Source organism: Panthera pardus, unplaced genomic scaffold, assembly GCF_024362965.1.
Source record: "Panthera pardus isolate Hobbes unplaced genomic scaffold, ASM2436296v1 HiC_scaffold_4, whole genome shotgun sequence".
Classification (NCBI taxonomy): domain Eukaryota; kingdom Metazoa; phylum Chordata; class Mammalia; order Carnivora; family Felidae; genus Panthera; species Panthera pardus.
The window spans coordinates 20402860-20420589 of NW_026526969.1; the positions used below are offsets into that span (position 1 = coordinate 20402860).

Here is a 17730-nt window from a genome sequence, read left to right on the forward strand (position 1 = left end):
AACTGTTACGGTTATAAGTTATAGTGGTGTTGGCTGTTAGTTCAGTGTTACTGAATCAGCAGCATAGAGTAAATAAGATGTCTTTAGATAGAAACATTCATAAAACATGGTTATGTACTGATTGGTTAATGCAAATGTGACCGGATGCTGGCAGGAACCCTACCCTGTATTTCTCCTAGGAGTGGTAGTTCACTACTCGCTAATCCAGTGTTTACAGTGACTTCATAGAATATAACTACCACTTATAATGAGACTCCACTGTTTATGATCAGTTGACATTTTAAGGAATCATTATGATTGCCATGTGGAAAATGGTTTATACCAAAAGAAGCTGAGAAACAAGCACATAGGTAATTCTAAAAGTTCTAACCATATTTAAAAAAAAAGTAGAAAGTGGGGTGCCTGGGTGGCTCAGTCAGTTAAGCATCTTACTCTTGGTTTCAGCTCAGGTTGTGACCTCACAGTTTCATGGGTTCGAACCCCATGTCGGCCTGTGCTCTGACAGTGTGGACAGAGCCTGCTTGGGATTCTCTCTCTCCCTCTCTCTCTGTCCCTCCCCTACTCACTGTCTCTGACTCTCTCAAAATAAATAAATCAACTTTTTTTAAAAAAGTAGAAAGAAACAGGTGGTGTTAATTTTACTAATATATTTCATTTAAGCCAATATGCGTGCAAAATATTATTTTTCAGTATTTAGTCAGTATAAAAAATTATCCATGAGATATTTTATGGGTTTTTTTCCAACCCTAAGTATTGGAAATCCAGTGTGTTTTTAGACTTGAAACAGATCTCATTTGGGATCAGCTAGATTCCCAGGGCTCAGTAGCCACATGTAGCTTGTAGATGCCATATTGAACAGTGCAGATATGGAACATTTATTCATTTGCTTGTTCAACCGTGCAAAGTTTTGGTCTCTGCCTGGAAATATACAGAATGGAATAAAGCCCAATATCCGTTCTCAAACTGCACATAGTCCAGCTAGGGAGACGAATATAATAGTCTGTGTTGAAGACATCAAAACAAGGTGCTCTGAGAGGTCAGGGAGGGAGCAATCAGATGAGGAAAGCTTCAGAGAGGAGATAGACATTTAAGATAGGACTTGAAGGATGTGTAAGAATTCCCCAGGTAAAAGAAGTTAGAAGGGCACTCCTAGCAGTGAGAGTTGCTTATGCAAAGTCCCAGAGAAATGACATATGGAGGTGCTTCTGGGGAAATGCAAGCAATTCTTTATGGCTGGATTGTAGGGTGTGAAAAGGGAGAGTAGTGGGTGGGAAAAGATGAGGGTCTTATAGACCAGTCTATGGAAAATAGAACTTTATCCACTTCCGTAGTAATGGGGGATGTGAAGCATTGTATCTTGAGTGATATGACCAGACCTGCATTTTCGACAAATCATCTGGCAAATCATCTGGCAAGGGGTGGAAATTGTGGGCAGGAAGAGCCATTAGGAAGAGAAGGGGCTGTAGGCAGGATCCAGAGGAAAATCCAGGGACACTAAGAAGACGATCAGAGAGAAAGGAGGGCAAAGGGTGGTCCGGAGTATCCTGTGTGGTACAGGTCAAGTAAAAGATGGCAGGTAAACCTCACTATGCTAGAGGCTCAGGAGAGATGCTCTGACCCTCCAGAGTCCACCCAATAGCAGAGGGGGCCAGTGAGAGCCTAAAATTGAGTAAGATCAAACTGGAGTCAAGTCTTGGACCACACCACTGCATGGCCTTGTTGAGAACACTTAATCTTCTGACCGGGAAGTGGGGATAAACATAATAGTAGCCCCCTAGGACTCTCATAAGGATGGAATGGCTTACTGTAGCTAGGTCCCTTTGCACAGTGCTTGGCACAGGCTGGCACTTGACCCAGATGGTAGCTATTATTATTTGCTCTCCTTAGAGTGCCCTGGGCCCCAGTTCCCCTGCTTACAAAATTGGAACTTCCATCTCCAACTTGCTGTTAAAGGAATCAAAGAATAAAAGAGATTATTGAACTGTATTTTTTTAATGTTACTTTTTATTTTTTAAAATTTATATCCAAATTAGCATACAGTGCAACATTGATTTCAGGAGTAGATTCCTTAGTGCTCCTTACCCATTTAGCCCATCCCCCCTCCCACAGCCCCTCCAGTAACCCTCTGTTCTCCATATTTATGAGTCTCTTCTGTTTTGTCCCCCTCCCTGTTTTTATATTATTTTTGCTTCCCTTCGGTTCATCTGTTTTGTCTCTTAAAGGCCTCATATGAGTGAAATCCTTGATATTTGTCTTTCTCTGACTAATTTCACTTAGCCTAATACCCTCCAATTCCATCCATGTAGTTGCAAATGGCAACATTTCATTCTTTTTGATTGCCGAGTAATACTCCATCATAAATATATACCCCATCTTCTTTATCCATTCATCCATCGATGGACATTTGGGCTCTTTCCATACTTTGGTTGTTGATAGTGCTGCCATAAACATGGGGGTGCATGTGTCCCCTCGAAACAGCACACCTGTATCCCATGGATAAATGCCTCGTAGTGCCATTGCTGGGTCATAGGGTTGTTCTGTGTTTAGTGTTTTGTGGAACCTCCATACTGTTTTCCAGAGTGGCTGCACCAGCTTGCATTCCCATGAACTGTATTTGCACTTAAAACTAAAGGCAGGGGCACCTGGCTGGCACAGGGGGTAGAATGTGTGAGTCTTGATCTCGGGATGTGAGTTTGAGCCTAACGTTGGGTGCAGAGTTTACATTTAAAAAAAAAACAAAAACTAAAGGTGGGGTGCCCAGGTGGCTCATTCGGTTAAGCATCGAACTTCAGCTCAGCTCATGATCTCATGGTTCATGAGTTCAAAGCCCCACATTGGGCTCTGTGCCAGCAGCTCAGAGCCTGGAGCCTGTTTCAGATTCTATGTCTCCCTCTGTCTCTGAACCTCCCCAGTTTACACTCTGTCTCTGTCTCTGTCTCTGTCTCTTTCTCTTTCTCTCTCTCTCAAAAATAAATACATACAAAAAAACGCAAAAACTAAAGGCAAATATTCCTCAGAAGATTAAACTGAGCCACTAACAATTCTACTCCTAGGAATATGGCCAAGAAAAAATGAAAATATATGGCCACACACAAACCTGTATACAAACGTCCATAGTATTTGTTCATATGCATAGCACAAATGTTCACATTCACTCGAGCCAAAAAAGTGGGAACAACCCACCAACAAATAAATACACCGTGGCTTATCCATACAGTAGAGTATTAGTCAGCCATAAAAAGGAATGTAGTGTTGGGGTACCCGGGTGGCACAGTTGGTTAAGTGTCCAACTCTTGATTTTGGCTCAGGTCACGATATCACAGTTCGTGGGTTTGAGGCCCACTGTCAGTACAGAGCCTGCTTGGGATTCTCTGTCTCCCTCTCCCTCTGCCCTTCTGCTGCTCACACGCGCATGCATGCACACACACACACACACACACACACACACACACACACACTCTCTCTCTCTCTCTCTCTCTCTCTCTCTCAAAATGCATGAATAAATTTAAAAAAGGAATGATATGCTGACACAGGCTACACCGTGGATGAACCCTGAGAACATCATGCGTAAGTGAAAGAAGCCAGACAATAAGACCACACATATTGTATGATTCCATTTGTATGAAATGTTCAGAACAGGCTGGTCAGTAGAGATGGGAAGATCAGTGGTTGCCTAGGGCTGGGGGAGTGCAGGGAAAACGGCGGGGGGTGATGGCTAATGGGTGCAGATTTTCTTTTTGGGGTGATGAAAATGTTCTAAGATTGACTGTCATGATGCTTGTTGCATAACGTAGCGAACGTACTAAAGCCACTGAATTGTGCCTTTAAATGGATGAATGTGGATTATATCTTAAAGCAGTTACCAAAACAAACAAACAAACAACCAGGGAGAGACTCTACCCAAAGCAACTCAGGAAGAATCAGACACATCATAAGACACACCTCTGTGGAGAGTGATGTTATCCGTGTTATTTGCTCTCAAATCCTCATGGGGCGCATCTGAGACCAGAAGCCCACTGTCCCAGGAAGCGTCAGGAGCTGTCACTTGTGGCCTTGCAGCCTAACTGCTGATCTCACCTTTTCCCAGGAGTGTTTGCTTTCTGCTGACACCTGCCTTTCTCACAGATGCACACACGAGGCTGCTTGTACATCACCTACTGCCCCCTCCTGCAGCCCCTGAGCCTCACACCTGTTCTCACACCTGTACTGCAAAGCCAGCAGCACTTTATTTTTAGTCCAGATTATACCCTAACTGGGTCAGCCACAGCGCATAGCTTCAGTGGTCCTTCTGCTGGCCCTTGCCTCCAGATGGACACCTGTCGGCTTTCAACTGGACTGTCCTCCCACCCCCCCCCCCCCCCAGCCCGCCGCGGCTTCCCACGTTTTACAGAATCAGCCCAAAGGTGGGGAAAGTGGGAGCTCCTCCATCCTCTCTACAACCACTGCCATCTGCTGGCCAAATGGTGGTGCCGGGGACATGGTGTCTCCTCTGCTTGCCTTTCCTTCCTGGACTTGGAGCCTGCGTTACAGAGTCCTGGAGGTAATGTTCATCCCTCATAGTTCTCTTAGACCAGAGTTTAAGCCAGACCTCATTCTCACATCGAGACCCAGAAAAGTGCCCGTGTCTTACGTGTTGAGGCTGATGCGTTTTCGTGAACCTCACTCTTAGTGCAACAGACACCAGGTGAAGACACAGAGAGTGACCATCCCCAGCAAGCTCCTCTGTGCCCCCTCCCACCACTCGCTGTCTGCCCACAAGGAAGTCACCAGCCCGACTCCTAAGAGTAGATTCGTTTGCATGCATTTGTATCTTCATTGCAAGTTGGAGCCGGTTGGAGCATGCAGTGTGCAGTTTTCGTCATGCAGCAAACACTCCAGGCGACCAAGGGCATTTTCAGTGCAGTTCTCTCCAATGGAGCAAAACCCAGGCATCACCAAGGGTGCCTCCCTGCCCTCCTGCCACAACCCTCTGCCTCCTCCTTCACCCTCTCTCCCATCATTGGCTCAAAAGCCTCAAACAAAATCATGTGATCGTTTTGGGAGACTCAACCAACAATCACTGAGCACTGAGTACTTGGCGCCAAGTACTGTGCTAAGCACTCTGCACGCACACCTCTCTTGACCCCACAAAGAGCCTGCACACACTTACCTAAACCTAAGTAGAGAGTTGCAACGCCGGTGGCTGGCAGACGTGACTCTAGACCGGTGGTCTCCTCACCACCCAAGCTGCTCTCCAGAGACAGCATGAGCCAGGAAACTGTCACATTTGTAAAAACCTGCCTTTATACCCAGCACAGGATGGGAAGGGAGCCTGCTACCCCCGTGGAACCCACCTTGTGAGGTCAGTGATTTGTCTGAATGGTGGCGGCTTCTCAGACCTTTGATACAGAAAAGCGCTCTCATCGCAAGTGCACGGCACGGTGCATTTTCAGAAACGGAACACGTCGGCGTGCGTGTTTCCCAGCAGCCCGCCTCACCCTCCCTGGGTGTGAGGTCACCCCAGGGTCACCACGCTGCTGACTTCTAACAGAAAAGACCGTTCCACCACGCTCCCTTTTTGTGCTTTTTATAGAAAAGGATTCATACAGTATGAGCACCTTTCTATAAGGCTTCTTGTGCTCAATTTTCTATCAGTGAGTCATCCCTGCCGGTGCACAAGGCTGCCAGTGTTCATTGTCATTGCCATATGATGGTCCATTGTGTGAATATAGCATGGTTCATCTGTTGTGCTGTTCCTGGGTATCTGGGTAATTCCTGGATGGGAATTCTTAGGGATTGTGAGATTGCTGTCACAGACATTGTAGTGCATGCTATGAGTCTCTTACTTTTGGCTGCCCACTGTGGGGTAGAATGGCTGGGTCATAGGGTCTACCCGTGTCCAGCCCTGCATACCCTGTCACAGACTTTCCCAAAGTCCTTCTCCCAATCTACACTCCACCAGAGGGTGGGAGTTCTGCTCATCATAGGCTCACCAACACCTGGCATTTCCAGACCCTCCACCCAACCCTCCAACGTAAATGCTAAATGATTCTAAATTTTTTTTTAACGTTTATTTTTGAGAGAAAGAAAGAGAGACAGAGCATGAGCAGGGGAAGGGCAGAGAAAGAGGGAGACAGAGTCCACAGTGGGTTCCAGGTTCTGAGATGTCAGCACAAAGCCCAATGCGGGGCTCGAACCCACGAACTGCAAGATCATGACCTGAGCCGAAGTCGGACGTCTGATCGACTGAGCCACCTAGGCGCCCCTAAATGCTAAATGATTCTAAATGGAAGCATGAATGATTTCAGTGTTAGCTTCTGTTTTGTAATATTTCTGTCGTTGACACAGCCTGTGAGAGTGGACCGCTCCTTTGGAGCTGTCATCCACTTAGCAAACATTTACTGAGCCCCTCCTGGGTGCGGGGCTCTGTGTTCTGGTGCTAGAGAGACAGACAAAAGGAAGAAAGGTCTCTGTCCTGAAGGAACGCCAGGGACATCCTGTCTTCAGCTCAGATGTCCCTCCCGAGGCCTCCCTGAGCACCTGCCCGCGTCACCTCATGGCCCGTTTGTTGACATGTTTGCTGCTCTTGTGAGGGCAAGAATCTTGTCTGCTGGGGGTTCTCTGTCCTGGAGGGTAGCTTCTGGCCCGTAGTCAACATTCAGTAAATATTTGTTGGGTGAATGAATGATTGAATACCTAAGTGATAAGTGGAGTGAGACCTGAGATCTTAGATTCAGATCCTGGCTCTGCCCCTCATTAGCTGTGTGAGGGTGTCAGTAAATTATTTAAGTTTCTGATCCTCATTCCTCATCTATAAAACAAGGGTGGTTGAACTGGCAAAAGAAAGAACAAATGAGCTTGAAGCTAAATTGGTAGAAATTATATAATCTGAAAAACAGAGAAAATAGAATAAGGAAACATGAACAGAGCCTCAGAGAAATGTGGGACACCATGAAGTGCACCAACACGTGTGTAATGGGAGTACCAAAGGAAAGAAGAGAGAGAGAAAGGAGCAGAAAAAATAGTAAAAAAAAAAAAGGTTAAACATTTATTCATTTTTGAGAGACAGAGTGCAAGTAGGAGAGGGGCAGAGAGAGAGGGAGACACAGAATCCGAAGCGGGCTCCAGGCTCCAGGCTGTCAGCACAGAGCCCGACACCGGGCTCAAACCCACGCATCATGCGATCATGACCTAGCCAAAGTCGGACTCTTAACCGACTGAGCCACCCAGGTGCCCCAGCAGAAGAAATATTTAAAGAAATAATGCCTGAAAACTCCACAATGTAATAGAAGAAAACAAAAAGAAGAAAGAACGAACCCACATTAATCTACACATCCAAGCATCTCAGCAAACTCCCAAGTAGGAGCACTGTAAAGAGAGCCATGCCCGGATACATCATAGTTAAAAGACGAGACAAGGGAAACAAATTTTGAAAAGAGCAAGAGAAAAATGACTCATCGCCTACGAGGGAACCCAAATAAGATCAGTAGCTAACTTATCCTCGGAAACAACAGAGGCTGCAAGGCAGAGGGATGATATATCCAAAGTGCTAATAATAATAATAATAATAATAATAATAATAATAATAATAATAAAAACAAGGGTGATCCTTGTCTTGTAGTATTATTGTTTCAGGTAAAGGAACTGAAAATTCAGTGTCTGATCACAGCGGTTCCCTGAACACATTATTAACGATCATACAATGTCGTTTCTGATTGCCTCTTTTGTGTTATTTAATCCACCCTGTGTGAGCAACAGGAGGAGTTCCCTGTGGTTGCGGCGGAAGGTAGAAATCAGCGCTTCTATACCCATCTGGAGGTTCAGCCAAAGGAAGCAAATGCCTCCTTTGTGGTCCTTCCTCAGAAAAAGGCTTTCTGCAAATGACTCTGTTTTATTCATTCAGTCAGCAAGTATTTATGAAGTATCAACTGTGTACTTGCTAGAAGCCATCTCCCGTTAGAACTCACATCTGCCTCCAGGAGCTCAGAGTGGTGAGGGAGAATGACACTAACCAGATAGCCACACAAATGACCATGGCCAACATGTGAAAGACATGGGAAGTACTAAGATCCCAGAGTATGGAACGTTTATTCCAATCAAGGAGGTAGGGAAGGCTTCCCTTGGAAAGTAATGGCTGAGCTGAAGTCTGAATGATGAGTAGGACTTTCGTTTCTTTCATAAATAGGGGCAAGAAAAATGTTTCAGCCACATGCCAAGGACAGGGGAGGGGCTAAGGAGCCTCCAGGTGTTCCGGTCCTTTTCATGGGTCAATTGGAGGTCACATCTTTTTGATCACGTTCCTCAACAAGGACTAAAAGAAAGTTAATTGGAAAATTGTATGTCTGATAAGGGGTTAATATCTAGAATATATAAAGAACTCCTACAACTCAACAACAAAATTTTAAATGGGCAAAGGACTGGAATAAACATTTCTCCCGAGATATACGAATGGCCAGTTAGCACGTGAAACGATGCTCAGCATCACCAGTGACCAGGAAAACACAAATGAAAACCACGAGTTCTCGCCTCACACCCACTGGGGCAGCTGTTATCAGAAGATAGCAAGTTCTGGTGAGCACGTGGAGAAACTGGAGCCTGGTAGGAATGGTGCAGCCACCACAGAAACCAGCGTGTCAGGTCCCCAGACACGCTGAATTCTACATACGGTAGAATTGCTGTATGACTCAGCAATTCCACCTGTGGGTTCGAGAACTTACAGCAGGGACTGGAACAGGCGTTTAGACCGTCATGTTCACCGGCAGCATTATTCACAGGAGCCAAAATATGAACACAACCCAAATGTCCATCGCCCATCAGCGGATGAAGGGATAAGCAAAATGTGTATATACGTGCAATGGAATGTTATTCAGCCTCAAAAAGGAGGGAAACTGACACAGGCTACACCATGGATGAACCTTGAGGACACTATGTTAAGTGCGATAAGCCAGGCACAGAAGGACAAATAGTGCACGATTCCACTTATATGAGGTCCCAAGAGTAGTCAAAAACCATAGAGATGGAAAGCAGAGCAGTGGTTGCCTGGGGGTGGGGGGGAAGGAGGTAGGGGGGGTTAGAGTAGAAGGAGCTGCTGGAATTAAGGCCAAAGAGGGGAGAGGTGGGTCCGGCCATGCAGCCTACAGACCACGCCATGTGGTTTGGTCTTTGTCCTAGGCAAGGGATTTCAGGGCTGCTGGTGGACAAGGAAGGGTGAGTGACATTGGTCATTATTTAGGAAGAAAACAGGGCTCAGTGAAGGATGTGATGTGAGTGACTGGGAGAGGAAGACCCCCCACCCCCACCCCGAGATCCTTGGTCATTTCCCAAGAGGTTCTGGAAACCTCTGGTCTGAGGCCTCATTAAGGAGCAATGCTCTGTCCAGGTCCCTGTGCAAATGTAAACCTACATTTTATGCCCCGCCCCCAAGAAGAAATGTGGGCACCCACAGCCTGCACTCCCACCTGGACACACCCTCCTGGCTGGGTGGGCATCGTTCAGGCTCGGATTGGCTGTGTCCTCCCTAGACGCACGTCCCCCTGACCTTCACTGAGTTCCATTTGTGGTTTCTCACCATTTGCCAGCCTCACAAGTGAGCGCTTTGGATCAGTCGGGGCAACAGAACCTGAGTCTGGTTTCCTGAACAGAAAAGGGCTCAAATGGAAGGTCTGACTGCTCACAGAATTATGTTCCTGGCTGGGGAACAGAGCTCACGTGGGAACCAGGAAGCTGGGGCTGGTCATGAAGCCAACCCAGGACAGCCTGCCTGGGATCACAGAGTGCACCCAGCCACTGGCCCCTCAACCCCACTGGGGCCGTCCTGAAAGCTCCCTTCCCTTTCCATCTGCTCTTTACCCTAGTGAGATTAGAGCCATTAACTTTAGACACAAGAAAGCTGAGGCCCAGGGAGGTAAGAGGCCTTCGTTAGATCAGGTGTCTTGCCTAATGTGGCAAGTGGCTGAGTCCCCCGACCCCACACGCCACCCCCACGACCCCCCAGCTTCCAGCAGACCAGTCCACAGGTGATTTGCACTTGAAAATATTGGTCCTGAATTTCAGAACCAGGAGCAGCAGTTGCTTTGTTGATTTTTCACACCTAACCACAAATGAGACAGAGGCGAGTGGGGTGGCAGAGATCTGACTGGACAGACAGTCTCTGAGCAGGGGGCAGGTTGCCTGCACCTGTCATGAGATCCCCCCCCAACCCCTAACCCTCACCCCAAGTTAGGAGAATGTCCAGATACCAGGCAGCCAGAAATGGCACGCGTTGACTAACCACAAACTCCGAGCCTTCACCAGCAGTACTCGCCCTGGCGTCCAGTTCTTCCTGGAGCTTGGGAGGAAAAGGCACCTGGTTATCCTTCTTAGCCATCTATGCAGCATGAAAAATGGCTGGTCTGGGAAAAATGTATCAACGGCATTTTACAAAACAGATTTAATCATTGATGTCAACTTATTTGGGAGGGAAAAAACGCTAATGGTCATTTCCAACCATGTTAATTGGTTTCTGGCTCCGACCAGCCGCTCAGAGAATGTCCAGTGACAAGTTTGTCCTGCAATTGTCTGAGCGACGGTTCTGCCGTCAGAACTCAGCGTTGCCAAATGACTGGTGATGACTGGTGACCCAAGGGCAGGGTCGCTTCCTGGGGACAGCAAATCCTCCAGGAAGCAGGGAACACCCTGTGGAGCAGCATTGTGACCTCTTCCATTCAGGCAGTCTGGTCTTTAGGTCTTTTGATTTTGTAACAAGTGTTCTGTTTCCAGACCTAAAATGACATGATTTTTAAAGTTTTTGGATCTTCTCTAACACATTGGCGTTTTTCTTTTCCTGCATTTGATCACAACTGTTTTGATTCAGTGGCATCAAATCACCTGCAACATACATAGCTTTCTCAAATCTTGCCATTCTGTGATGTGAAGTGAGTGGATGCATGTGTGTCCATAGATGCAGACTGGGAGTAAACATTCATACGTTGCATCCAGGATACACTGGGGCAGATATACAGGGTTGTTGCTGCAGTGTGGGCGGGGCCACAGAAGGGGGTCTTTGCCAGGGGAGATCTTGAGGGGGGGGCCGTCTTAGAGGCTGGCTACCCCACCAGCCCGCTTAAATTAGTGCCCCTCCCACACTCTCATTTTGTCCCGTCTTATTATGTTTCTAACTCCTATCCCTCCCTGACCTTAGTCTATTTCTTTCCTGTAAAATAAATGTCTCCCCCGCTAGCCAGCAAGCTCTGTGAGATCAGAGACCGCCCCCCAGACCTGCTCACTGTGGTCTCCTCCATAATTAAGCGCAGCATTTGGTGGGGCGCCCAATAAATACTGGTTGAAGAAAAGAATGAAGAGTCATTGCCAGGCCCAGTGCTTGGTGCTGGGAAATACATCCGTGTCTCTGCAGTCGGCTTGCAGCCTTATCCTGAAGGCCTGAGACCAGACTGGGTTCTTTGAGATGAGTTTCCACCTCTCTGAACTGTTGCAACCCGGGCTCATTTACTAGCCTCACGTTCTTAGACCCCAGAGGAACATACCCCTCAGGCCCCAGAGCTGCCAAAGCCAAGCACGGGGTCATGCCCTCGCTTCAAAGCGAGCCAGGGAACCTGTGAGCCGTGGTCGCCTCCAACCAGGATTCCTAAAGTGGAGGCTTCACCAGCCAGTACGCGGGTGGTTCCGGATGCCGGGCATCCCCTGCAAATGACAAAGCACCCTCACACCCACTTGCCCACCCTGGCCCCCCAGTGACCGAGAATTGCTTCCAATTCTGTCACTCACATTTCTTTGTAAGGCCCATGGGGAACCCCTGGTCTGGCCCCGTGCTGACCTGTCCCGTCTTGTTTCTGTGCTAACCTGCCTGTTTCCTCTTATTTTCCCTTGCCTGTTGAGGAAAGCCTTGCCCGTGGTTCTGTAATAATACAGCTCCTCAGCCCCTTGCCTGCGGTTCCCAAAGCCACGAAACTCTGCCCCCTGAAAGGTTTTCCGTTAAGTTAGCAGAATGAGCCCCTCCAGCCAAGAAGCCACTGTGTTGAGCAAAGTTGGTCTTGTTGACTTGTTGCCACAAGAGAGAACCCACACAGTCCGTGCCCTGATTACCTCCCATTCACCCCTTTGGTGGGGCAGGGGGAGACATGTGCCCTCAATAGTACAACCCCCAGGGCTGGCCAGAACAGCAGTTATCAGCCACATACGCTCACTGGTGGGGGAAAAAGAACACCGCCCGCCACATGGGGCCACTCGGGGTTGCAGTCAGGAACACAGTGAACCAGCATGGAGCTCTGGGCTGCTCTTTCTAATGAGGGGGTGGGGTGCCTGCAGGAGGATGTGATTGGCTTGCAGGCTGGCAGGGAACTGAAGCCCTGCATGCTGAGAACAGGGAGGAGCGTGGCCGGTGTGGCCACTGGGGGACTGGCTGGGGGGAGCCTTGCCCGACAATGGGGGCGCACATCTGAACGAGGGAGGGGGGCTGTGTGTCTGGAAGGCTTCAGGGCGGCGCTTGAATTTTTGGGTCTTGTAGCACAAGGGGGAACCCACAGGACTCTCTGGGAGGGTTAAGTTGAAGGGTTTACAGGACTTGGGTCCATGTTAGGTGATGGGGGAATGTCTTGAATCGGGTGCTGCAGTGCAGAGCCCCCACGTGGGGCTCCATTTCGTGAGCAGCGAGATCACGACCTGAGCCAAAATCAAGAGTTAGACTCTCAACCGACTGGGCCTCACAGGCGCCCCAGGGACCATGGCGCCAGGCCAGGTCCCGATGTCAGGGGCCGCTTTTCTCTTCCTCCATCTCTACCCCCATGTAGCCAAAAGCACACACAGTCAGTCCTCAGAAACCTGGCCCACAGAGTCCCGAGCTTCGCTGTCCCAAGTGTTGCTGGTCAGGAGGTTGTTCAGAGAAAGCCATCGCAGCTGGGCTGTGGTTACCACCCTCCCGCTGTCCTGCACAGTGAATCGTCCTGTCCCCTCATAGGACAGCCGCTGCACCAAATACGTCACCGGTGCCCAGAATACGTCAGCCACCCGTCACACAGTTCATTATCAGAAGCAAACCTGTGTCCTGGTTTGCTCTGGTACCAGGTCCTGAACTGGAGCCTTGATTGCCAACCCCAGGCTGTGAATACGTGCCCCAGACTCCAGCTGGTCTTTCCCTAGAGAGCCAGGGGGCTTTTTTTTCTTTTTCTTTTTCTTTTTTTAGAGAGGGAGAGAGAGAGAGAGGATGAGAGCAGGGGTTGGGGGGAGGAGAGCTACAGAAGGAGAAAGAGAGTCAAGCAGGCTCCGCACTGGGTGTGGAGGTTTGATCTCATGGCCCCAAGACCATGACCTGAGCCGAAATCAAGAGTCAGACGCTTAACCAACTGAGCCACTCAGGCATCCCAGTGGCTTTTTCTTTTCTTTTTCTTTTTTTAAGAGAGAGAGGGAGGGGCAGAGAGAGAGGAAGACAGAGGATCTGAAGCAGGGTTGGTGCTGACAGCAGAGAACCGACACGGGGCTCGAACTCATGAATTGTGATCATGACCTGAGTGGAAGTTGGATGCTCACCTGACTGAGCCATGATCATTGACTGGCAAGAGTGAAATATCAGGTCAGTTCTGAGGGAGAGGAATTCTTTTGAGTCATAGTGGCTGGCACTTCACGTGTGTTATTGCTGCACGTGTGCGCACACACACACACACACTGCCCCTCCCCTCGGCAACCTCACATGGAAGGTTTTGTTTCCAATTAGGCGGCGGGAAGCGGAGACTCAGAGAGGTTAAGTCATTTGCACAAGGTCCCACAGCTGTTGAGAAAGAGACATGCACACATCTCCATGAACCCAGAGTGGACAGGTGCTCCACCCTTTGTGGGGAAGCTGGGGGAGACCGCCCCTCAGCCAACTATACCCCTGAGCAGGGCTCATGCCGTGCACTGTGCAGAAGCAGCGTGTGTTGTGTGCCAGGGACGTGCCAGGAGTGGGGCTCCTGGGGTTAAGCCAAGGACCTTCCCTGCAGACTTCCCCAGGAGACCAGGATGAGCATTCTTGTCCAAGAATTGACACAAGCAGAGCCTGACCACATAGGAGCCCAAGTGGCAGCTGGCTCACAGCCGTGTCCTCGGGGCATGGGGGCTTCTGGAGCCCGGCTCTAGCGGGGAGCAGAGCAAGGTTTGGCAAGGGTGTCCTCACCCTGGTGGGGATGTCCTCACCGGGGTGGGCAGGGCCATGCGGAGTTCAGACCTGTGGAAAGCCAGCTGCCTCTTGCCCTTCCCACCCCCATCCCCACCAGAAGCCTGAACATCTGTGGGGCCTTTGGCTCATGTCTGGAGACCAGCTTAGCTCTTCAGACTCCTTTCTACGTCCTCTTTTCTCCTAACTCCAAGAACTGTTTTCCTGTCCTAATTCTAAAGGCTTCCGAAGAGCAAGCTTCCTCCCCATCACCTTCACTGCATGCTTCTTAGAAGGGGTCATGGGTCTTACATAACTGAAGGGCTTGACATGAAAGGCTGACCGTCCTTCTGTTCACTCATCAACTTTTCATTGAACGCCCACCGTGCCCCGCTCCAGGCCCCCAGAAGCACGCCGACCTGCCCACGTTCTTTGGTGTCCTAGCAACCAGAAGCTCTCACCTGAGCTCCGGCCAGCACAGAGGCCATTTTCTCTCTGACCGCCATGACCTGCAGCCTCCCTGGGCCTCTGAGGACCTGTCTGCACAGCTCGTGTGTCCCCTGAAAGCCACCACTTGTCCCCATGGACACCCAGAAGCCCAGCCCAGCCTCCCCTCCTTGCAGAATGAGCTTCTCGCTCACATTCTCTGAGCTGGTCAACATCGCCATCCCGCAGTGCGGGGTGGTGAACTTCAAGGCCCTGCACCTCCTGCTCCAGGGCATCCTGGAGCACATCCACCTGGCTGAGCTCAAGAAGGTCCTCTCGGGAGACGAGGACTTTCTCCAAACCCCGCTGGCCGCGTTCATGCCCCGGGAAGCAGACGCCCAGCCCATCCTGCACCCCATGAAGAGGCTCAGCAATGTCTTTGACCACGTGGTGAGCCGCATCGACAAGATGGAGAGCCAGCTGGCCATGCTGCAGGACCTGCCATCCACTTCCCAGCTGCTGGAGGGCAGCCGGGGCAAGGGCAAGCCCGCCCAGGATCTGTGGCACCTGATAAAGCTCCGGAAGATGGTGGAAAGCAATGAAGAAGCCATCGCAAAGGTAAACCACCTGGCCTCCGGAAGCTTCCTGCCCTTCCTGCTCTCCACCCAGGCGCCTTCTCCCTCTCCCTTTGTGCCCCTTGTGATGGGCTCTCCCCCACCAAACAGGGGGGGATGGGGCTTTGGAGTCAGGCAGAACCAAAGCTCCAAGCTTGCACCCTTTGTCAAGCGTTGAGGAGAGAAGCCAGACACAGAAGGCCACCTGTGGTCTGAAACAGGCAGATCCATAGAGAAAGGAAACCAACAGGTGGTTGGCAGGGGCTGGGGGAAGGGGGAAAGGGGAAAGATAGCCCAGTGGCTATGGGGTCTCCTTTTCGGGTGATGAAGAGAGTTCAGAAACACAGACCAGATTCTGCCATTCCCTCATCTCCTCACTGTCCCCTTTGCCCTTGAGGCTCTGTTTGGCTCCCTGCCCAGGGAGATGACCAGTAGAAGGAGCACTCCCCTGCTCCGGGTGAGCTAGAGGCTTACGTCTGTTAACCCCTTTCATTTTCATAGCACCCACAGGAGACAGGCGCGATGATCACCCCCAGCTTAGGTGAGGCATTGAGGCACTGAGAAGTTTAACCCACTTGGGGCCACACAGTGTTAGCAAATGTCCTCATTTGCCGGCGCAAACCAGAGCTGGGAGGGGTAGGTGAGGGGCATAAGAATGTGGGGGTGCTCAGCATGGTGCTGCTTACCCACTGGACCAGGGGGTGGGGGATGATCATGGTTTCCTCCTCCCAGGATTGCCTCAAGATTGGTACGAGACAAGGTAATGCGTCGGAAGTGCTTAGACAGAACTCGAGGTATTCTGGGCGCCCAGGCAGCAGTCACTAGGAGCGTTATCCAGAGACTTGAACTGAGCAGGGAAACTGGGGTCACCGTGACCTCAGCGAAGTCAGGCACCGGGAGACCTGAGGGCCAGGGAGAGGGTGAAGTCTGGCCAAGGTGGGCTGAGAGGCAAGGCAATGCGGACCAATGTTAAATCTCATGCTAAGTAAAGCAGCCAGATGCAAAGACCACATAGTGCATGATTCTGTGTCTCTTTTCTTTCATCTTTTCTTTTCTTCTCTTTTCTTTTCTTTCCTTTTCTTTTCTCTTTTTTCTTTCTTTCTTTCTTCCTTTCCTTTCCTTTCCTTTCCTTTCCTTTCCTTTCCTTTCCTTTCCTTTCCTTTCCTTTCCTTTCCTTTCTTATCCAGGTTAGTTAACATATAGTGTAGTGTTGGTTTCAGGAGTAGAATTTAGTGATTCATCACTTACATATGACACCCAGTGCTCATTCCAACAAGTGGCCTCCTTAATGCCCATCACCCATTTAGCCCCTGCCCCTCCCCACCTCCCCTCCAGCAACCCTCAGTTTGTTCTCTGTATTTAAGAGTCTCTTACGGTTTGCCTCCCTGTTACTTTTCCCTTCTCTTCTCCTACGTTCATCTGTTTTGTTTCTCTAAAAAAAAATTTTTTAATGTTTGTTTATTTTTGAGAGAGAGAGAGAGACAGACAGACAGACAGAATGTGAGGGGGCGGGGCAGAGAGAGAGGTAGACACAGAATCTGAAGCAGGCTCCAGGCTCTGATCTCTCAGCACAGAGCCTGCTGGTGCAGGGCTCAAACTTGGGAATGGCGAGATCATGACCTGAGCTGAAGTTAGATACTTAACCGACTGAGCCACCCAGGTGCCCCCATCTGTTTTGTTTCTTAAATTCCACCTATGAGTGAAACCATGAAACATCCAGAAAAGGCAAGTCCGTTGAGACAGAAAGTAGATTAGTGGTTGCCAGGGGCTGGGAGGTGGTGACTATGGGAAGTGACTGCTGATGGGTATTGGGTTTCTCTTCGGGGTGATGAAAATGTTCTAGAAGTAGGTCATGGAGACAGTTGCCAACCTTGTGAATGTACCAAATGCCCCACTGAATTAATTTTGTTTCGGTATCCTGTGCATTTTACCACACACACACACACACACACACACACACACACAACACACACACACACACACACACACACACACACACACACAGCAGAGGTTGGCAGAATCACTTAAAAGAAAAAAGGCGTGATCTAACTATTCCCTGTCTACAGGAGACACATTTTAGATTCCAAGACAAATAGGTTGAAAATAAAAGTTTGGAAAAAGGTACTCCATGCAAGCAGTTATCAGAAGAGCTAGAGTGGTCACACTGCTCCTATCAGACAAGACAGACTTTAAGACGAGAATTGTTGCCAGAGACAAAGAAGGCTGAATGGGTGCCCCAGTGTAGATAACAGAGGCCTCGGAGGCTGGAGAGGTGGACACAGTGTCCAAGCAGCCTGTCCCTGGCTTGCCCTAGTGGGTGGAGGTTTCTAGAATGCACAGTACCCAGAGTGACCCAGCCAGCACATGAAGGGCTCTGCTGGACGGGCTCCAACATGGCTTCAGAGGACTATTTGTGCATCTAGGATTAGAGAACGTCCCCCTGGCCTGGCCTTGGCTGAGGTTGCTTGGGGTTACCGCAGCGACGGTCCCCACCCTACTCCCTCAAGGGGGTTGCTATGGTAACTGGTTCTGGGATGGTGCAAGCTGCTTACCTAAGTATCTGCACCACCAACCAGTCAGGCCCGCAGA

At 49.6% G+C, this 17730-nt stretch overlaps 1 protein-coding gene across 8 annotated transcripts in view; it reads left to right on the forward strand.

Moving 5' to 3' along the window:
• CUNH16orf96 (chromosome unknown C16orf96 homolog) overlaps positions 1–17730 on the forward strand; it is a 52359-nt gene that overhangs the window by 667 nt on the left and 33962 nt on the right. For 3 of the 8 annotated variants that reach the window (XR_008419179.1, XM_053894057.1, XM_053894056.1), the window contains exons 1-2: positions 3454–4540; positions 14501–15145. Coding sequence is in view for 7 of the 8 variants with exons in the window: in XM_053894057.1 (XP_053750032.1) it covers positions 14684–15145 (462 nt within the window). In the remaining variant the exon portion in view is untranslated. Of the gene's footprint in view, positions 1–3453; positions 4541–13178; positions 13544–14500; positions 15146–17730 lie in introns of those variants that run through there. The other 5 variants (XM_053894051.1, XM_053894055.1, XM_053894053.1 and 2 more) reach the window with 3 other exon arrangements.